Source organism: Sciurus carolinensis, chromosome 5 (assembly GCF_902686445.1).
Source record: "Sciurus carolinensis chromosome 5, mSciCar1.2, whole genome shotgun sequence".
Classification (NCBI taxonomy): Eukaryota; Metazoa; Chordata; class Mammalia; order Rodentia; family Sciuridae; genus Sciurus; species Sciurus carolinensis.
The window spans coordinates 106,861,843-106,886,149 of NC_062217.1; the positions used below are offsets into that span (position 1 = coordinate 106,861,843).

Consider the following 24,307-nt stretch of genomic DNA (forward strand, 5'->3'; position numbering starts at 1 on the left):
TGGGATGTATGTAGGAAGTTTTCACTTTTTAAAATCTGGGTCCTCCTTACATGATTACTTTTACTTTGTGAAAACTCATCAACAAATATATTTTTCTATATTCATAGAATTTCAATAAAAATGTTACAATGAACTTTCTCCTAAAACAAGAGTATGTAGTTTATCTATCCTTCTTTACCACAGTCAACTAGTCCATGGTAATGTAAGTCTGAATGGTGTGGTACAGTTTAATAAAAACTGCTACAGGAAATGACTTGAAAAATATTATTAAAATTTAGCATTGCCAGACTCAGTGTTGCATATCTGGAGTCCCAAGTGAATTGGGAGGCTGAGGCAGGAGGATCACAAGTTCAAGGTTAGTCTCAGCAATTTAGTTTAGAGAGTTTGCACAAAATTAAAAAGATGAAAAATAAATAAAGGGCTGTAGACATAGCTAAGTGTTAGAATACAATGACATCAACAAAATTCTAGTATTACAGATGCTAATCTCTTCAAATGTGTATTAATTAAAATCAGATTCCCTAAATATACTGAGCTTTTTGTGTTTTTCCACTATTTTTCAAATACTGTCATTTCCAAAATCTAGCTTCTTGTATGAAACTTTAAAATTATTTTCAATAATTGTTATGGAACATTCTTGTAAGCTCAATCCAGATACCTGATATGATTTGCTGCTTACTTGTTTGTTTCCTTAATTATTATCTTAATTTTATCCTGTCTTCCCAAGTCCCCAAATTCAACATATAGATTGCTCTCAAATTTTAGCATCCTGGAAAATCATCCTATCATCCTATGAAAATCTTTATTTGGTGGGTGGTCTCTGAAATCTGCCTTTTGAAAACAAGCATCACATGATCTGGCAATTTAGCTTATCTTATATAGACTGTGGGTTGCTGTTGCACTAGAAAACTCCCCCGCATGAGCTAATTCTTCTCATACTTCTTATGCAAGTGGCTATCAGTTTTTAAATAAACTATCAAATTTCAATTTCGACTTGAAGGTTGGAAGTAGAGGGGAAGACCTTCATTTATGTAATGAAATTACATTCGTTTATGTAATGAATTATCTATAGACTTCTACCTTGCTCCCCAAAGTTCTACAGTTACTTTGGAGCCAAACCTCCAATACTGACCAAAAGTTACACTATTTTTTGTATATATATATATATATATATAGATAGATAGATAGATAGATATAGATATAGATATATATATATCTAGAGAGAGAAGGAGTGTGGCAACCTGTACTTCCTTGGCCAATGATCACATTAATATGCATGACTAATGAGAAACACATTCCATTGTTTCTTACTTCCTTATAAAATTATACTGACTTGAGAGTTCTATAACATCCTCCATTTAAATTTGAAGGTTACATAAAGAGTTTGACAGTATGATATGAAAAGTATTTTAAAACTTAGAAAGTCATATGATAATTTATTAAATAAAATACAAAGAATTACTCTGTATATCATACAAATCATTTGTTTGCAAGGTTCTAGGTGCAGTAGAATAACACTTTCCTAATAGGAAATAGTACATTTTTTGTTCGACCAAAGGAAAAGATATGTTTGCTAGATAGATTGGGGAAGACCTTATTAAATGACAACAAAATAAAACTGACACATTTCCCACTTAAGGAATATTTTTAATAAAATGAAATATTTTTTATCTTCACTTAAAGAATATGCCCATTCTGTTTAAATGCACTATAATGAAAACAGAAATCCTCAAAGCTCTTGTATACCTTTGAATAATAAAAATCTCTCTCTTTGTTTAGATTTGCTAAACAAACAAACAAAACTGACACCAGAATGAGCACAGCCATCTTTAATGATTTATAGAAGAAAAACCGCCTGTCTGGGACAGACTACAGCTTCTAAAAGTTCCTGCTAATCACAGGTATATCATCATGTTTGGTGTTTTGAATGTGAGAATTATCTTAGTTATAGACAGTCAGTCCAACCAGAGACAAAATTATTATAATAAAGAAGTAATACTATTCTCTTCTAACTCAGCTATATCCCCTTTATTTCTCCCTGCCCTTTGCCTCTCCATACAGCAAAGTAGCCCTGTTCTATTCTAGGTTCAGGTACTACTTCCACAGTTTTCTCTCTACCAAAAAATCTCACCAAAGTGTTTTCTCTAAATTGATCAATTGAAATTACCCATTCTGTGTTATTTGAATTTTAAAAATAGTCATCAACATAAAAATGTATAATCTCAAAATGGATTGTCTTTCGAGCCCAGAAGGTAGTGAGGGGGAGTTTAATATTTCTCCTATACATACCAGGTTGTTGTTGAGAAATAAAACAACCAAGAGTCCTATTTAGTCTACACATTTTCCCATATTATTTTATATTTCTATGCAACAACCTAGAAGATCATGAGAAAACATTTCTTGGGAAGAATTGTGTAGGAGGGCTGAGGGAATTTATGTGTAGGAGCAGGTGTGGAGTGTTGAGATATAGTAAGGACTGCTCAAAAAGCAGCTTTTTTCAAACATTTTACAATATGTGGTCTTGCTGTGGTGCTCCTATAATGACCTTTGCAGACAAGAGGATCTTGCCAAAATCAAGGTACTGTGACTGGAAAATTGCCTTTCTTCTTCCACGCAGTTGCAGTTCACTTGCAAAGAAGCCAAGTAAAATATCACCTCTGTGTCTTGTCAGCTTGCACACTTGCACAGTCAATGGATTCATCTACTATATTCTATTTCTGTTCTAAATAACCCTGGGGAATAGATAATGGTGTGAGACATGAAGACTCCACATAGTCTTTCTTGTTATTAATTCCCATAATTGGCAAAACAATAATTAACTTAGCATTAATGTTTATAATTTTTAGAAATATCTCAGGAGGAAATAAAATGACATGGTATTATTGCTGAAGAAACAAAAATAAGGTCTTATGTGATAATCTTCTAAAATAAAATAAGTAAAACAAAAATTTAAAAAATCAAATATTTAGTACTGTATCCAATAGATTCCAGAAAACACACTACTTATTCATGGAAAGTTTGCTATTTCATTACTAATAGCGATACTGCCTAAAATTTTTATGGGATGTTTTTCTCTAAAATGTTCAAAGGATCCTCACTTTTACTCACCTTGAAGGCCTTGCAGTTGAGGCAAGAGCATAAACTTATTCTTTACTAACATGCTTAACTAAGATTAGGTATGCAGTGGAATAAGTGTTTATGTCCCCAGAACTCATGTTTTGAAAGCCTCATCCCTGATGTAATGGTGTTAAGAGATGTTGGCTTTGTGAGGTGATTAGGTTGAGGGTTGAATATTTATGAATGGGATTAGTGCTCTTATAAAAGCCTCCTTAGATGGCTCTCTAGTACTTTCTTCCATATAAGGATACAGAATTGGATAATCTGCAACCTAGAAGAGGCACCTCACCAGAACTCAATCTTGCTGGCACCTGATCTGACTTCCCACCACCAGAATGCTGTGAAACAAGTTTCTGCTGAGTATAAATCAGTGTATGGAATTTTGTTATAGTAGTCAAAACTGATTGAAAGATGAGAACACAATTGTATGTGTGTTTTATTCTTTCAAGAATCTATAAGAATAAGACTAAAAGTGTCAGGGGCGGACTCTGAGGGCCCCAGAGCCGCACCATGGCCTGATCTCTAAGATGGTGCCTGGCAGCTTGCCAGACATAGCTGCACTCATATACAAGTTTTTGGAAGTAACTCTGGTTGGCTGTTGTACATGAGGCAATCCTGGTATCTGCCTGGAGACTGTTCCTTGATAGGCTGACTTTCCTGGTAGTCTACTCTCTGATAGGCTGATGTTCTCAATATAAGTCTGAGACTTGTGGAATAAAGCCTTTTTTTTTTTTTGGTTCCTGTGATCAAGAAGAGTGTATGCATTGTGATTGTCCCAGCGGGTGGTGGGCGATCATAAGTGGTGCCGAAACCCGGGAACTCAAGTTACAAAGAAGGAACTGATCAGGTAAATACAGGGAAAGTAAAGTACATTCTGGCCAGGTTAAAGTTCACAGGATAAGCAACGAGTTCAAGTTCGCTGGATAAGTGACGAGTTAAGTTCACAGGACAAGCGATGAGTTAAAGTTCACTGGATAAGGGATGAGTTAAAGTTCAAGGGATAAGTGATGAGTTAAAGTTCGCGGGATAAACGATGAGATAAAATTCAGGGGATAAGCGATGAGTTAAAGTTCGCGGGATAAGCAACGGAGATTGAGTGTTTGTAAGTGCTTTCGCTTTTGTTTTGCTAGTTAAAGTGCTTTGCATTCTCAAAGGGAGAAGTTTCATGCTGTTTGTTCTTCTCTTTATCTATCTCTCTTTTTGTACACAAACTTCAATGTACATACCATAGAGAAAAAAAACAAAACAAAACAAAACCAATAACTTGTATTTCACAGTCTTCTTAACACAGGCAATAAGTTTTGGTAATTTCTTCATTTCCAAAGTGTGAGGTATAAAGCTGCCCACCTCTCCCGTTAGAGGAATTTCCCGCCTCCCAACCACCACTTGTCAATCTGCGCTCCACCCGCCTCTTCCATTACGGGAATTTCCGGCTTCCCACCACCTGTCAATCTATGCTCTGCCCACCTCTTACAATACAGGAATTTCCCGCTTACGCTGCTGCCATCTTGCTGCCTCCCACTTTATGTCCTAACATGCTATTGGTTCCTCCCAGCCCGCGAGATTCCAATATCTGGGAGAAGCCACGTGCCATCTTGCTTTTTCGCCCCTTCTTTTCTCCCTGAGTAGACCACATAAAGTCCGTTGTGATTGTCCCCGCGGGCGGTGGGCGATCATAAAAAGTACATAGCCAGAATATATCCAGAAGTACGAAGGTATGTCATCCATAGCATTGGTCTTGTTTACCATGGCTGAGCAAAAGCAGCCCTGATTATTGTGTGTGTGTGTGAACTCTGAGTCACAGATGACTTTTGTTTAATCTCTCTCAAATGGAGAAGTTTCATGCTGTTCTGTTATTCTCTTTATTTATCTCTTTTTGTACACAAACTTACAATGTATATACTATAGAGAAAAAAAAAAAAACAATAACTTGTATTTCACAGTCTTCTTAACACAGGCAATAAGTTTTGGTAATTTCTTCATTTCCAAAGGAGATTTCATCTTTTTTATTTGGAGAAGTGATGACTGATGATCTGTGTCTTGCTATTCTGTCTGACCCTGACTCCTGTGATCTTTCAACATGACAAAATCTCTGTTGGAGATCAACACAGGTGGCAAATTATAAAATGACATGAAGGTAGTATTCAGCAGCCTGATGTATTTTCTTTATTATTGATTTATTGCTATTCTATGGATAATGTGGTAATGTGTTTGAGATACAAGGAAAAAAAGCTAAGGCTTGAAAGATTATTTGTGTAGGAGACAAACTAAACAATTGTGGTGGGTGTAGATAGTTAGGGAAATGTGCTAAAGAAATTCCAGAAGTATCTTGATAGGATTTCATAACTGACAGGGTGGAGACATATGGGAGCAGAGACCTGTGAAGAAATGGGAATGCCTAGCTTCAGTGACCAGCTACTTATAATATTATCAATTGAAAAAAATAATCTAGAGAATCTTGAAATTTAAGAAGGAGGTTCACATCTTTTTATATGTATATTTTGATTTGACAAAATTGCATGACTCTGGTATTAGTTGACCAGAAAATAATTGAATGTATGGATGTAAACATCAACAGGAAATATATAAAAAAAAATATTTAATTGGGATTGTCCTGAGGCAGAGCCTTTATACCTTTTTGTCTCTTCAGCACCAAACCACAAGCCAGGCACATAATAAAAGCTCAAAAAGGATTTGGCAAATTGGCAAATTGAAAGATAGTAAACGCCATATGCTTTCAAAATACTGAATCTTATTTTTCTATTGAATTCTTGGGAAGTAAAGTATGATCAACATCATTATTAAAGTAGAGACTGAACATCTTCTAGAGCTGTGGCATTAAAGATTCATGTAGGAGTTAGAGTTACAATAACTATTCTCAGGCTTCAATCTTTTTCAGATGCTGTTTTCCTATAACTCTCAAATGAATGAAGCTAAGCACCTAGATAGGACTAATAGTCAAGTTCACTAGGTTTCACTCCTTGGCTCATTTTCTGTGTCAAAAATATATACCTTATAAGAAATGCAGCTCATTCTAGATGCGGTTATAAACAGCTTTCACTATGCCTTAACATAAGTCTTTTTATCTGGGAATTGATGTATTTGTGAATGTCACTGCATCTTTTTTATCCTGGAAAGAGCAAGATTGAATTGTATTAAAGGTGTGCATTTAGATAGAGCAATGATGTATCAGATGTCCTTCAGCAGTTTTCCAAGATTTACTGTGCCAGAGAAAAACCATTATAACTGATGCTGATTGAGCACCTTCTATATATTGTATATAGGTAGGGTTAAGCATAGTATACAATGCAAGGAAATATACTATAGTCTGTCCTCTGTAAATGTCTGGAGAAAATAAACAGAGAAGTTCAATACTTCTTTGTGAACAGAGTCACAATAGGGGGAAAGGGAATGCAACGAGCAGCTTCTGACCAGGGCTATGTCTTTCTAGAACAAGTATCTTAGTTGAAAAACTGAAGCATCAGTAGGAATTAGACTATTGACCTGAACAGGAAGGTCTGATTCAGGAAGAGTGTCAGCATCTGCAAATGCTGAAGACCAAAAAGAGCATGCTGCGTTTAGGGCACAGTAAGTGGTCCAGTATGGTCAGAACTTAAGAGAATGCAACGTGACTGGTGAGAGCTTAGAATCAAGCTAAATATGTGTTTTACTGAATTATAAGAAGCTCGTGAGTTGGAAGGAAAAATGTTAAAAGCTATTTCGCTAGACAGTATAAGTCAGTTATTAAGCAACAACATGAAAATCAGAGGGACCACAATACAATGATTTTTATAATTTCAATGTGACTCTTGCTTAATTGAAGGCCAAAATTGTTAATCAAAGGGCCTTAGGTTAAAAAAAATAAAATTATTTTTTGAGGAATCAGGAGATAGCAGATTATGAATAATTTATCCATAGCCTATTTTATTGATTGAAGGTAGTATTTTTTTATCAGATGTCTAGGGTACTAATATATTGACTAATAATTCCTTTAAAATATCACACTTTTAAAAATGAAGTGAATTTTTTATGATTTGTTTTAGTTTCATACATGAACTAAATTCATTATCACCTATCATATCAAATATGCTTTCTTATTCTATTTTGTAGGATTTTTTTATTCTAGGAATATAGTATTCACATATCTTATCATCCAAGTTGGGACAACTCTTTAAATGAAATGGGTGTTACAAACAGTAATTCAAGGAAAACAGGCACAAATATGAACTGTCCTGGTGAAACCCAATCCATAGTTTATGTATCACTTTTCTAAATATCTCTAAACAAGGGTAATTATTTGAAGTTTAAGAGAATTTTGAAATAGAATATCCTTCTCTCTTTCAGCTGGACATGTTTCAATTCTTTAATGTGTTAAAGTTTGTGAACTACTCCATTTTCTCTTCCCAGCTTCACCTCTACATTTTTACTTGGTGGCATGCTGATTAAATCACTGGTAGAAATAGAAAAAAAAAATGAAGATAATAAATCTCTAATTCATGGCCCTCGCCAGCTGTTAAATGCTCATATAGCTTCTTAAAGCACAATTCTTCAAAGTCTATGAGAAGATACTTCATTGTATTTAATTTTCTTAGCTTCCAAAATAGAAATTGGGGATCTAGTCCAACAGAATCTGTCATAGCCAATGAAAAATGAGGCATTATTAAAATAAGAAAAAAAGGGAAATGTTGAAAGACATACTACAGAGAAGTGCCAGACTGTGGAGTTTCAATGGATGCCTGAACAATGCCTCAATACTCAGCTATTATTCAAGCAGGAGGCACATTATTATTCTTACAGATTTATACCATTTCTTACCTTAATTGCACACAAAACACAGAAGTTTGAATCTAATAATGTCTATAAAAACTTCTGTTAATAATATAAAATATAAAGGTATTATCTGTGGTCAGTTCTAATTGATTTTTTTTGCTGGTAATTGATGGGCTAAGTTGTACTGTGATACCAGGACAGCTGACTTTGATAATAAAGGAGAAAAAGTTGATTTCTAGTTTCAAATGCACCAGTTTGCTTCATCAAATTCCTTAACTTCCACAGAGACCAGCACTACAAGACTTCAGGTAGATGAAGATGAAGATTACATTTTAATGGTGCATAAACCATTTAATGGTGCATATACCATGGGTATATGTTTCTTAGTTTTAAATAGTTGAATGATAATTAAAATCATCAATGAAAGAGTAATCACATGTGTAGCCAATTTATACAAATGGTAAAAGTAGTGCTTCTTTGTTGAATGACTCCCAAAGTCCTTATTAATGAAATCCAAGGAAATTGTATCCATCCACAGGTTCTCTCCATGGTCTGGGACTATAGCTCATTTCTATGTTAATTGCTCGTAACCTGCTACATTTGCCTCCAAGCTTTTACTTCTGTTTTCCTTAAGTTCAAACACATTTCCCACTTTCACTCATTGGCCAAACTTTTTCAATCTAGCAATATTTATCATGGGTTAATATTCATAAAATTTTTTCTGGGTCCACAGGTTAACTTAAATGTCTTTTTTCTGTGCTTTGTTATTTCTTTTTATATGGCTTCTTATTAGCACTTGAAATGTTATATTTGATTTACCTATTTCTAGAATAATTCTTTGAACATAAGTTCTTTGAAAACAAGGAACTACTTAATAAACGGTTTCCAGTATGTATACTGTAATTGGTGCTAAGAATATATCTTCTAATTTGAGTTAAAATTAAATGTTAAAATACTAAAATATTACTTGCAGTTGGATGTACCAATAGTTAAACCAGATAAGCATTTCTAAGCAACAACTGTTCTATAATATGAAAAGAAAATAATTTCACCTGATTAGTTATGTAATGCTGAGCCAATTATTTACACTACCTGAACTTCAGTTTCCATGGTTTATATAAATGATTACACAGTTAAGACTTTGGCAACACTCCAAAGAAAAGTGTACAGAAAGAAGTATGTATAACATGCATGCTCCACAAGTTTCTACAATTTACTTCCTCTTCTTTAATTCTTTAAAATTTAAAGTCAGAAAAATACTTTAAAAAGAGTAAAAAGTAAAGGCGAGTCTTTCTATAGTGAATTATTTTGTATGAATAGATATAAAAATTCACATGACTTACTCCATATCTTTGCTGTTAGCCATTCTTTTCACAATAATTCCCTTCTCTTAGTCCCCATCTCTGTTTGGCAAATTTCTACTCTTCCTTCAATGCCCAATTTAAATCTCACCTTCTCTTTGAAGTCCATGGAAATCAATTGGAAAATCATCCAGGTTTCAACAGTATCACTTATCTGATTTCATGTTACATATTATTAAATCAAAATTGTTATGCCAATACATTACCCTAGCTTTCAAACACTTTTCATATCTAGTATGATCTTTCAACATAAAGAGTATAATGAAGCATCTATTGAAATAATCTATAGATGAGCAAGACATTTTATTTTATGTAAGGATTAAAATGCAGCATTAAAGTATTATTAAAATAAAAATATAAATCAAGTACATTTTAGATATACTCATTGATTATTCTTTTGTGGTTCAAAGTTAGTTCCTTTTAGTTAAAAACAAAAGTTAAAAGGTAGAGTAAATTATATTATGTAGAATATATATGTATGTATTTGAATAGGACATTTACTACATATTAAAATATTAAGTATTTTATTACATTGTATTATAAAAGTTGCTGTAGAGAAAAGTAGTATAGTGTATTAAAAATGTACCTAACATATTCTTTTTTAAACAAATAGTTGGTTAATTGGTATTCAAATTCATTTTGATATTTAAAACATATAAGTGCCTATATTAGCCTCTGCTTTTCTTTGATTATCATTTCATAAATACAAGGAAATTAGACATTAGTTTAATTTACTTTAATAACCAAATCAAATTTCTGATGAAAGTCTCTGTTTACTGGCTCCAGCAGACTGTTCTGCAGTCCTAGGATGCATATGGAAAAACCATTGGTAATCCTCAATGTCCCTGAAAGACATTGAGATTTCAGCACATAACTGAGAACAAAAAGTAATATGTGTATCTGTTTGGTCTATTTCCCTTCATTAACTGAGCAACAAAATTACAATTTCATTAGTAAATTAAGTTTCAAAATTATGCAGTCTAGGGAAAGCAAACACAAATGTGGTACATAATTAATTAGTTTATGAGTAAGAGAATGGAAAATACTTCTTTGGATGATTTTCCAAATTTTATTTTTATTAAGAGAGCTCTTTAATTAAATTGGAACCTCATCACATGAAAATAGATATTAAGTAGAAGAAAAGCAAATTTTGGATTATAAGATTACATTTTAATGGTGCATAAATATTAATCATAGCCTACATGGTCTCTCTACATATCTGGTAATAAATAATGACTAATAATTTAAACTAAATATCAAGATGCCTGAAAACTAATATGAACATGCTCTGTTCCATCTCAGTAAATTTTTTTACAGATAAGTATTTAGCTAATTATGCCAACCACAGTAAATTAGAATGCAGGCTTTGATGATACTTTTAACATCTAGGGTGGATATTTCTCAAATGCAGACATTTTAGTAAAGTTAAAATACACCTCTTGCAGAAATTCCATTCAATTGCATCATCTTACACTGTGTAGTGCAACATTCTTTGTCCCAAAGTGAAGAAAATGTAAAAGTCAAATCTTAGATGTCAAATGTAGAAGTCAAATCAAATCATATTGATGATTACCTGAACAGTCAATCATAAATCACCATATAAATCATTTCCTTTTTACAGATAATTACTTATATAATAATCATCAATAACTCTGTAAATCATTTCTATTTTATAGATGAAGATTTGGGGAATTAGCATAAATAACTTGTCCACATCAAACACATTCCACTCACATCTCTGCATTCATATCCAAATATATGGTTATTAAACTACTCCTTTGTTTAGACAAAAAGGGAAAATTTTTCTGGATGGTATATGAGAAAATAGAAAGAAAAAACAGAAAAAAAAATCATACCATTGAAACAGACTTGAAAGTCCAGAAATAGTGAAAACTATGGATGAAATTTACAAAAAAATACAGAAAATGATAGGATGTCCTTAATTCTTCATATAATTTACTAAAGTAAACTCCAAATGGAGAAATATTTATGTATAATCAATAAGAAAACAATACATAATATAAGCACTATAATGGGTGAAAATTGTATATAAATTAGTTTCAGAGTAGGCAAATCTTTGCTAACTATGGTTCAAAGTCAGAAGCAATAACGGAACAGAAATAAATTATATCATGCTACAAAACTGCATGGCAAGATACATAAGCAAAATAAACACTTGATAAACTGGGGAAAAAGTTTCAAATTTACACCAGATACTAAAGTTCATATCTATCATATGAAAAAATGTATAACTTCGACAAGAACAGAAACTAACAGTGCATTAAAAATGATTGACAAAAAAATAACAGAATGAATCAAACAACATTACTCTATTTAAATTTATGATTACACAAATGGTATGCCTTTACGCCATGTACAAACAGAGAAACAACATGTATCCCATTTGTTTACAATAAAAAAAATGATTCACATTTAAGTATGCACAAAATAATTCACAGAAAGAGAGAACGAATGACTCTTGCCCATATACAAAGATGCTCTTCTCTGTACTTAAAAAGAAAAATACAAATGAAAACTACACTAATATTCCATTTCTCACCTGTGAGGTTAGCAATAGTCTTAGTTGAATATCATACTCTACTGGTGAGCCTGCAAGACAACAGGTAGTTTTAGACAACTGTGGCATTATTATAAGAGAGTAACCAAACCTACGAAGGAGAACTTGGAATAATCATTAAAAATCATATTGTTTGCTTTCTTTCTTCTATTTATTTATTGTTTAATTTGGCAGTGCTGGATATAGAACCCAGGGCCTCACACATGACCAATGCTCTACCACTAAGTCATGAGTCCCCAGATCAATGTTTATTTTCTACCTCACACATCATACTTCTCTGACATTTTTGCATTTTAGTAGAAAAAACTAGAAAGCTTTCTCTCAGCAAAGGAAACTATTAGCAATGTGAAGAGAGAGCCTACGGAGTAGGAGAAAATCTTTGCCACTCATACTTCAGATAGAGCACTAATCTCCAGAATATATAAAGAACTCAAAAAACTTTACACCAAGAATACAAATAACCCAATCGACAAATGGGCTAAGGATATGAAAAGACGATTCACAAGATTTTCAAGTAATCAACAGATATATGAAAAAATTTTCAACATCTCCAGTTGTAAGAGAAATGCAAATTAAAACTACCCTAAGATTCCATCTCACCCCAATTAGAGTGGTGATTATCAAGAATACAAGCAACAATAGGTGTTGGTGAGGATGTGGGGAAAAAGGTACACTCATACATTGCTGGTGGGGTTGCAAATTGGTGTAGCCACTCTGGAAAGCAGTTTCCTCAGAAAGCTTGTAATGGAACCACCATTTGACCCAGCTATCCCACTACTTGGTCTATACCCAAAGGACTTAAAATCAGCATACTTCAGCATACTACAGAGATGCAGCCACATCAATGTTCATAGCTGCTCAATTCACAATAGCCAGATTGTGGAACCAACATAGATGCACTTCAATTGATAAATGGATAAAGAAACTGTGGTATATATATATATACACGCACACACATATATATACATATATACACACACAATGGAATACTACTCGGCCATAAAGAAGAATAAAATTATGAGATTTGCAGGCAAATGGATGAAATTGGAGAATATCATGCTGAGATAAGCCAATCTCAAAAAACCAAAGGACAAATAATCTCACTGATAAGTGAATGATGATACATAATGGGGGGTGGGAAGGAGGCAAGAATGGAGGAAGGATGGATTGTATAGAGGGAAAAGAGGGGTAGGAGGGGTGGCGGAAGGAGAAATAATAGAATAAATCAAACATCATTACCCTATGTAAATGTATGATTACACAAATGGTATGCCTCTACTTCATGCACAAACAGACCAAAAAAAAAAAAAATACCCATCTGTTATGGTTTGAATGTGAGGTGTCCCCCAAAAGCTCACATGACAATGCAGGAAGGTTCAGAGGAGAAAAGATTGGGTTTTAAGAATCTTAACCCAATCAGTGAATTGATCCCTGGTGGGATTAAGTCAAGTGGTAGCATATGGCTGGAGGAGAGTGGGGTGTGACTTTGGGCGTATATATTTTGTATCTGGAGAGTGGAGTCTCTCTTTCTGCTTCTGGATCACCACGTTGTGAGCTGCTTTCCTCTACCACACTCCATCATGATGTTCAGCCTCACCTGGAGCCCTGAGGAATGGAGCCAGCCTTCTGTGGACTAAGGCCTCTGAAACCATGAGCCCTCAAATAAACTTTTCCTCCTCTATAATTGTGCTGGTCAGATCCTTTTAGTCACATCAGTGAAACAGCTGACTAAAACACCATCTAAACTACATCAGTAGTGCTATGGATGAATCAATGGTAATACACCTTTTAATGATTGAGAATTCAAATGTAAAAATGAATAGTGAATATATTTACCTCCTATTGTTTCTCTGGATATGTTAAGGGGAAAAGGAATTTGAGAAAAAAGGGTTGTATTATACTAATTTTTAAAAAGGAGAACACACACTTAGAAATATGTAGTAAATTTAAAATTCAAAGATAAATCATAAAACTATAAATTGTTCACATATGGGAGGGAAAGAAGGAAAGAATAAAGGATGGGTATTGAAACTAGACTTCATTAACTATATTAACCATTTTTTAAAAATTTGGAGCCATGTAAATGTTACATATTATCATAAAAAATAAATTTAAAAACATCTCAAAATTTAAAAAATTAAACTAAAACATCAATATGTGTATTCAATTGGTGGCATAGCACAATCAGAAAAGCACTATCCTAAATAAGTTTAAAAGACAGTAACTTGCTGTCACATCATCAGTGTAAAATAGCCTAAGAAAATGAGGTATTACAAAAACAAAATTACTGTCTACATTAATCATATTGTTGATGGTAGTGTTGATCTTCTTATGATAAGATGATTATGAGAGTATTTTATTATAAACTAAATGAGTAATTATGAAGAATTTTAATTCTATCATTCTCAATATTGAAACCAAGTGTTAACAAATCTAAAAATGTGATTAAAGGAATTAAATAAAAATGCCTACAGTTTATATACTGAATTGGCAATAAGTTTAATTCACATTTTAATTCTTAAGAAATCTAATACATATTCCATAGTATGAAATCCAAAACAGAAAACTAAAAACAATAGCCAAGTTAGAAACAATGAACTGCCCTAGTGCTTTGTGGTTTTGAAATACTATTTACTACCAAAAGTAATTAAGGATTTTGCAAAAGATCATTGATTCCATGTCTAGGGTAGCAAATCAAAATCAATGAGAAACACCTTCTTGTACCAGGTAGCAAGAAAGATATCAAAGAATACTTGGGCTTGTGTCAAAAATTTTCAAGAGTCAATAGGTAAGGGTCTTCTCTGGCTAAGGATGGGACAAATTGATCATCAATAAGGATAATATTCATAATGATTTGAAACAAATATTTAAATTTGTAAGTTCATAATGTTGAAAAGAATACCTTATTGATCATCTATGGATGACACTTAGAAAACATTTTGAAATCTAGAAAATAAGAAAACATTCACTTTCTGCTTTTGCAAACAAATCATTGACTCTCTTCAGAAACAAATAATTGGTGAATTTGTTCTTTATGAAATTATTGCAGCTAATAATGAAAGAAATGATAAAAATCATATGAAGATTTCACAGATCCTCATAAATCGATGGATTACATCATTGAACATTATCTGTTGCTGCAGGTATTTCTTGACTAGATGATAGGACTAGATATTTCTTGACTGATGATAGGAAAATTACTTCAATATCATTTTTTGGGGATTGGATTTTTTTACCTTCCAAATTTATATGCTGAAACCTTACTCCCAGTGTAACTGTATGTAAAGATGGAGCCTTTCAATGAGGTGATTCAGGTTAAATGAGGTTATACAAGTGGGTCCTAAATCCACTGGCTTATGAGATGGGGAAGACAGAAAGACACATCAGAGTGTGTACAGAAGCTCGCTCACACACACCATCTGTCTCTGTAAGGGTACAAAGAAGAAAAGGCCAACTGATGACATGGCAAGAAAGTGGACATCCACAAATCAGAAGGATAACCCTCACCGGAAACCAATCATGGTGACACCTTGACCTTGAGCTTCTAAGCCTCCAAAACTGAAAAAAATTTTACATTGTTTGAGGTATGCTGCTTTGTAATGTCAAACCAAAAAGACTTGCACACCATCTATGGAATAGTTTTGAGAGAGACAAAAATAAAAAAATATAAATAAGAAACCTTTAGTGGTTTACAGGAAATATAAGGGATGGAGCAATATGCCAATTTATATCAAGGAGAGCACAATGCAGACTGTTAAAAATTCCATAAAATAACTTGATTTTTCTAACGAATACATTACAAGGAAAAAATTATTGGAAAGAGAACCAACATAGATTTTAAAGTGACATAAGAGAAATACCAATCACAAGGTGTAAACAGTATACAAATTCCCTGCCAAATTCTGTTCAAAACAAAAAAGGAACTATTAAAAATATAACATTGTGAGAAAATGACAATAACAACTGAGTGGATTTTATATGATATTAGAGAAAGGTTGTTCAATATTTTATATGTAATATGATACTGCAACACTGCTTTAAGTGGCTTTATTTTATAGACATACATAGTAAATATTTGTGGGTGGAAATGTTATATGAGATTTTCTTCAAAACGATAGGAGGAGAGAGATGGATAAGAATATAGATAAAAACAAAAATTTCACCAAGTGATCATATTTCTGGAAACAGAGGTATAAATGGTGATTTTCTTTTAATATTTTCTTTTTTTAAACATATTCCTAATGAGAGTTTTTTTAAGGCAATATAATTTAGCATTGACTTTGACTGTGTCTTAGCACAGCTCTTATCAGAGCAAAATGCAGCAGGGCATAGAGGAATATGAGCCCAAAGCACTCACCTAACTGAATTTAACAGCAGTTGCTCTGGGAAAAATGTGTTTAGCTCCCAGTGAGTAACACTTATTAGCAGTAACTCGGGAGTTACTGTAGAGAAAACATTGTAGTCTCTTAATTTATAAATGTCCTACCACATTTAAGAGTCAAAACAGCCCTATAGACAAGATAATATTTGATCTATGAAAAAACTAACACTTAGTTTAGGCAAAATGTCCTCAATTGTCACAGTTAGTAAATGACTGAGCCAGGATTCAAATTTAAGGTATCTATTCTGGAGTCTAAACTGTTTCCTTGTTATACCATATAGTCTGAATCCAATGAATTTGACACTGGTCCTGTGTGTGTATATAAGGTTAATTTTAAGACATCATTATAGAATATTAACTTAGCAAAAGTATAAATAGGCTGGGGGTGGTACTGCACACATGTAATCCCAGAGACTTGGGAGGCTGAGACAGGAGGATCTCCAGTTCAAAGCCAACCTCAGCAAAAGCGAGGTGCTAAGCAACTCATTGAGACCCTGTCTCTAAATGAAATACAAAATAGGGATGAGGATGTGGCTCAGTGGTCAAGTGCCCCTGAGTTCAATCCCTAGTACTCACCCCCAAAATATATAAAATTAAAAGAAAAAAACATGTCTCCTTGGACAAAGATTAAGGGTTAATGCAATTTAAGTCTCTATACTTCTTTAGAAATCATACTTTAAAAATGAGAACTAAGAGCACTTATTGTTTGTGTACAAATTTTTATGGTCACCTCAAGTCGTTCCTTAGACTTGACTGTGATAGCACAAATTTAGGTGCAAAATTGAGAACTGCATCTTCCAACCTCAAAATGATAAATAGGATAGCAAATTTCAGGATTGTAACTCTATTACAGTCAACAGAATGAATGGGTTTCAAAATCTTTATTGCCATAAAAGAAAATTTAATATTTCCACTCAGAGCTCAATTGATGAAAATATCAATCTATGTTCTTAGTGAAAAGTTTATAATTTGGGACATTATATGTTTTCTGTGGGTTTGAGATGTAATTGTTATACAATAAACTTCAATATTTAAAAAGTCTAATCTTGTGCTGGTCAAAAACTATCACCACAATTAAGATAAGGTGCCTATTTATCTTTGCCCAAGGTTTCTCCTGTTATCTCTCTTCTCCATATCCATATGCCCTACCCTCATGCAACTACAGATCATTTTCTGCCAGTACAGATGAATTTATGTTTCTAGAAATGTATATAAATTGAATAATTTGTAAGTATTTACTATTTTTTTGAGAGGTAAGGTCTGGCATCCTTTACATGGATTTTGTGATCCCTGTTGTTTTGCATATCAATAGTTCATTTTTATATCTTAGTATTATTCTATCATATAGATCTACAAAATTTATCTATTTATATATTGATGAGGATTTGATCATTGTGTCCAGTTACAAATTATTTGACTATGAATACACTTGTAGAAATCTCTGAATGGGTATATAACTTTATTTGTCTTGGGTAAATATCTAGGAGTGGAATGGCTAAGTCATATGATAAGTGTGTGTTTAAATATTTTATTGACTTTTCTAGGTGGTACAGTTCTATAAATATATATATATATATATATATATATATATATATATATATCTCCACCACACAACCACAGTACATAGATAGATGTTCTTTTGATCTCTTTGTGTTCAAATATTTTACTTTCCCATCAGCAGTACAATAGAGTTCTACTATCTCCACATCTTCATCAATATTTGAAATGGTCAGACTTTTAAGTGTTAACCATTCCAGTAGTTGTATAGTGATACTCACTTTGGCCTTATTTAGCCTTTCTTAAAAGCAAAAGAATTTAACTTTTTACATTTTTCTTTGTGGTTTGTTATTTTCTATGATAGTTTGTTAAATCTTTTGTGTAATTCATAATTGAATTATCTAATTCTGATTAAATTATTTCTTTACCTATTCCCAGTAGAATTCCTTCATTAGGTTCATGGTTTTCTAATATAGGATTTTTTTCTGTCAGTTGTCTTTTCAATCAGTCATCTATGTCTTTTGAAGAAAAAATAAATTTTTATTTTGATGATGTCAAATTTTTCATTTTTCTTTTATTTGTTTATGTTTGCAATATTTAAAGAAATTGTTGCCAGTCCTAAGATCACTTCTATTCTTATCAATATTGTGTTTTGAAGTTTTATTGTTTAGCTCTTACATTTCGGGATAGGAAGTCATTCAAGTTACTTTTTATATATAGTTTGAGGTATGGGTTAAGGTTTGTTGGGTTACATATGGTTACCCAGTTGTTCTACATCATTGGTTGCAAAGATTAACTTTTCCTTTATTGAATTTTCTTTGTGTTCCAAAATATTTTTTAAGCAAATCACATATTAACAGATTATTTTCTAAGAGACTCACATACCCATTCTTTATGGGCATAGTTCTTCTGACCCTCTAGACACAGTTGACTAAAAGATAAAGTGGAGTTTAATGACCTGAAATAGTAATTATTTGTTCCTGTTTCAATAATTTTCACTTAGAGCAAAAAAAATCAGCAGATAAATATGGTATCTGAACCACTGTAATAGCAAGCTCCTGGAGTAAAGTATTTTAATCCCTCTTGTAGAAATTCATGCTTCTGCTATATGTTAAACATTGCCTTGGATTCTGGTAGAAACTAAAGTTCTTTCAAAATTTGACTTTACTGTCAAGACAAAATCAAGTTCACTTGCCTATTTAATCAACAAAATCCACATCCAAGAGAGTACAGATTTTAATGTTTGAAGTATGGGAGCATGTGCATGAAACATTGCAGAAGGGCATTTAAACAATACTGTGTTGAATGTTCTTTCTTTCTCCTCTAAGAATGTCAGTCTTCATATATAATATTTAACTAGTAATGTGATACAAACAGAAATATAAGAATACTATCTACCAGTTGCTATGGGGACATATAGAAATGTATGATTATTTTCTAAATTTTAAATATGTTCATATGTAGGAAATTATAATTAGTTTCAGTCAAACGTTACTAATGATTACACTCATCAATCCCTTTGCTGGAAAAAAACAATTATAATATGTAACATCTCCATATGATATATGAAAACATGTTAGTGGCTCCTGAATGCTGAGTACCTTGTAGAAGCCAAGGTATTAGCATATAAAATTATGTTCCAAGAACAAAAGTGCAGATCTAACACAAGTTCTCTTCATATTCACTTAATTTATCTCATTTGAAAAAATGAGGCAAAACTTAATTTATCTAAAATGTTAATATTCCAAAATACCTCAAAGTTCTGTGTTTTCTCCACATAACCCTTAGCTTACTAAATCTTGGAGTTATTTGTACTAATATTCCATTTCTTTGATATTCAATTAACATACTACTTTTCAGATGACTAAAACTATATCGACACTTTTAATCTTATTTTTCTCTAGGCCTTAAATCACATTTCTTTTTGTATTCATTTATTGTTACATGCAAGTCCATATGGCCAACATCATCTCTAATTTCTTGCTATTCTACTCCACTAGTTAACATTCTAGAATATGGAAAGGCATGAGGGAACAACATCTCAGGAACTGTGTGCAAGGTTATGTAGCATCTGAATGACCAGCATACAGAGAAGGAGTTCCTATATGTTGTCTACAACCAGGGGAAAGCACAAACACAAACACACACACACACACTCACTCAATAAGTAAAGTTAAAACAAACTAAGAAAACTCTGGGTTCTCTCTAGTAATTTTGATATCTGAAAGACACAACAGAAAAAATTAAGGATCTTTGAATATTTTCTTCCTTTCTTCAATTTGATATAAGCATTGAAACCTGTATCTCCTGATTTTTCCAATATTATTATTCTGTATAGCAGACCATGATCATGATAATTAATACCAAAAAATACTTATAGTTAATGAAGGTTTATAAAGCATCTTGATGAAAATAATTTTGAATAATTAAATTGCCCTGTATAGAATTATTGGCTGACACTATTTTTTTTTTTCTTTCAGCACTTTGAATGTAGTACAGTCTGGCATCCATGGCTTCTAAAGAGAAAACCCAAGCTGATCTTATTGAGGATGAATAGTCTATGAAAAGTTGCCCTTTTTTTATTATTTTCAGGATTGCTTTTGGACTTGGGGGTGCAGCTCAGTGGCAGAGAATTGCCTAGCATATATAAGGTCCTGCCTTCAATTCATAAATAAAATTAAAAAATGCTCTTTGTGTGATTTGACATTTTCATTAGGATGTATCTAGGTAACTGGTTACAAATCCCTTTCAGTATATCCTAATTTAAGTTTATCAAGCTCCTAGGATGTGTAGATCAATATTATCCCTAATCCATGAAGTTTTGAGTCATTATTTATTTGTACATTCTTTCTCTCTGCTTTTTCCAGAATTCTTATTTTCCATATTCATTGTAACAAATGGTGTTCCACAGACTTCTGAATTTACTTTCATTTTTCTTCATTCTTTTTTCTCTCTGCTCCTTACATTTGATAATGTCAGTTGATCTCTCATCACATTTTCTGGGTGTTTCTTCTTACTGCTTTAATTTGCTATTCAGCATCTCTAGTGAAATATTTATTTCTGAAATACTTTTTATTTTTATTTAGTTCCTTTTGATAATTTGTATTTCTTTGTTGACATTCCCTGTTTTACAAGGCCTTGCCCTCATACTTTTATTTGGTTATTTGTACATGGTTTTATTTAGATCTTTCTTGTGTTTAAAATAGGAAATTGAAATCTTTGTCTAATGAATTCAATGTCTGAACTTCATCAAGAATATATTCCATTGATCATTTTTTCTCTGTATTGGCCACTGTATTATGTTTTTCTGGTCTTATAATTTTGTTTATAATTGGAAATTTCAAACAGTATTCTGTGACAACTCTAGAAATCAGATTATTACTCCACAGAGTTTGTTAAAATGTAAGTTTATTGTAGTGCTTATTTGTATTCTGATAGTTTCAAACTAACATTCTAAAGTCTGAATTCTTTGTCACATGTGACTATTGAGATTGGTACTTAGTTTATTGATACAATAATTATTATTTTTATTGCAAAAAATAATATTTTTTAAACAAACAGAACAATTAAATTTCCTAATTCTTGCTCCAGACCTCTTTGTGCATATTGGATCACATCTTTTGTCCTCAAGTTTACCATATGAAACCCCATTTTAACCTTTACATACAACTTTTGTTGTCTCAAGTTTGGCCAGAGATAATAGAGCTTAGGGCCTTTCCAAAAGTTTTATAAGTATGATTCTTACTATTATTCTTCTGAATTCCCAGAAATATGTTGAATCTTTTTAAAATCTCCTATGGACACCATTCTCTACCTTCTCCCTCAAAGCTGTTTGTTAGGTCTCTTGTTTCTCTTAACTAGGATCTATTTTAGACAGCCACAAACGTAAAACAGTTTTCTGCAAAAAAAAATTTTTTTTCTTTGATTTTTGGTAAATGCCCCTCTGGAGAAAGCATTTTGCCATGGGTGATCTGAAACAATCTTCCAGGGAATCAACAGAAAATTTAGATAATAATGATTTTTGGTGAAAGAGACTTTGAAAGTGCTTTGCCTTTATTCTGTGTCTTACAAAGTCTGCCAAACTACTCTGGGAATTAAGATTGTAATTTTTCAACACTGTCACTGAGCTACATTGTAAAGGTGAGACTCCGGTAAGTGAAAAATGCCTCAATTTTGATTGTTACTAAGATTTAGCTATTTTTCTTAAAGACATACTTCCTGAGCTATAAGGGATGCATGTCCCTCTAAAACCTATAAACTATGTAAATCAGAGACATCCATAGTTTTTCAAAATCAGTTTAAGAATAACATAATCAAATTATCATTTCCCTTTTTGCAAAATTAGCAATATACATATATATATATATGAATTAGAACACCTTTTGTGGAATATTTCTGGGAAAAATTATGAATCATTTCATGTATTGTGAACTCTTAGGCTACTCATGATCTTTTTTCTTCTCCCATATGTCTCAAAAATTGTCATTATTTAATTCAGTCATATCAGAATTGTGTGTATTATCCACACACACACAATGAGATGCTTTGGAGAAAACTACCAGTATGTAGATTAATGACTGGCTTCACTGTTTGTAAAAGTGTTTTCAATTGTTCTATACATTTTTGCTGAAACTCAGTATGAAGGAGAAAAACCTTTATATTATGACATCTAAAGTTTTATATATATACACAACAATCAATTCTAAGAAAAACTTTGTTGATAAAAGGGTTTACATTGATTTGAGAGAATTATAACATGATTCTAGAGTGACAACTGATAATATAAAACATTAGCAGATACAAACCAACAAGGACGGAATAGAGGATGCCGGGCCTGTCTGATGGTGGTTGAATGTTCCGGTCCCGATCAATGGCTTGGATCGGTGGAGTAACAACAGTGGGGTTCAGTTCTTCCTGGAAAAAAATCCAGAATTTAGTTCAATTGCATTCTAATACTTCATAAATTACTGACAGTGAGATATTTTAGTCTAGACAGTTACACAGCATCTGATCCAATAAATTCAAAACTTCAAGGTTTGTAATTTTAGACCCTACTATAGTTAATTTTAAAACTGAAGAGAGAGCAAGGTACCTGCAAGTTACAAATGAAAAGTCATAATAATCTATATAGAATTTCATATCAGGAAAGTGAGGAAAGAAGATAGTAATACATTTTAAACTTCCTAGAGGACTTATTTTTAAAAATGAAGGCTATAAAATGTTTCTGATACAAAGTTTTTCTCTCTGATTTAGGAAAGATTTGAAATGTTTATATTCTCTGTCCTAAATATTCCTTTACATTTTTTATATAAGTTAAATTAATATGATAAACTTCAAAAAGATGCACTAATGCAATAGGTATCAAAGCCACATCATTCAAGTTTCAGATTATTAAAACTAGTTGTACATTTTATGTTATAAATATTTTATAATGATCTGCAAAAAATTATAATACATATTTTTAAGTTATTGTTTCCTAATTTGATGCCCAGTGGTATTTTATTGAGCTATCAATGCTTGAAAATGTTTTTCCTGATGGAGAAGGACCAGATAAGAAATATGTATAAACTTTGTCAGACATAAGTTTTATATTGTAGTCACTCAACTTCTCCATCACAGTACAACAGCCACAAGTGGGCATAAATATGTTTCAATAAAACTTTATTTTGAAAAGAAAGTAAATGGCACATGATTTACTAACTCCTATATGAATTATCTGTATGCTAGAAAAAATGAAGAATGAAAGAACAATAATATGTATGTTGAATAAATGGAAAATTTTGTGTACAGATAAGTTTGGGAATCATGATAATAAATAAAGTGTTGAAACATTGATTTAAAGCATTGTGGATCTTTTCAGAGACTTAAGTGTGCTCATTTGTGTAATGATTCCCTAAAGAAATGGCATTGTTTGCACAATTTCTAGAAAAATCATTAACATCTTTTGAACTAATATCTTTAGAACATACATTAGGAAACACTACTTTGAATTTTTGCAACCGTTGACCCAAATATGTAACTGGTAAATCTAAAGGGAAATGAAATCTCTCTGAGTATCTGACAACTTCACATTCTGTGGAAATGCTTCAATGTTCTTTCATATCATTTCTTCTAAAATGACAGAACATTGAAATATGTCATATTCTCTATGCAAAAGCAATAGTTTCAATTCTTAGTACAAATGCATATTGATGATATGCTGAAAGAGTACTGATTTTAAACTATTATGTGCAATATTTATTTTTATGAAGATGATCATAATTTAGGATAATTATTGATCAATAATTTAGACACTGCAAAAATCTTAGGGATATTTAAATTCAATAACAGGCTCTCTAAATGTTATCCATATTTTTCTGAAAACAATGGTTGGAGCAACATAACTAATATTCTACTTTCTTCTTTAACTGTGAATTCAGAAACATGAAAATATCATATTAATATAAAAATAACTCCATTATATTTAAATTATTGTTGCTTCTTTCACACACACAAAACACTCGCTAAACTTATTCCCATTTCATTTCCCTCACGCTCTTTCTGTCTTTCTCTTTCATCTCCCTCTTCTTTTATGCATGTCACACACACACACACACACACAAC

At 32.2% G+C, this 24,307-nt stretch overlaps 1 protein-coding gene across 1 annotated transcript in view; it reads right to left on the bottom strand.

The window, feature by feature from the left end:
* Nucleotides 1-24,307, bottom strand: part of Pcdh15 (protocadherin related 15) — a 942,952-nt gene that overhangs the window by 368,350 nt on the left and 550,295 nt on the right. The window contains 3 exon segments of the mRNA XM_047552806.1: nt 9,984-10,041; nt 10,043-10,093; nt 22,506-22,618. Of these exon segments, the coding sequence (XP_047408762.1) occupies nt 9,984-10,041; nt 10,043-10,093; nt 22,506-22,618 (222 nt within the window).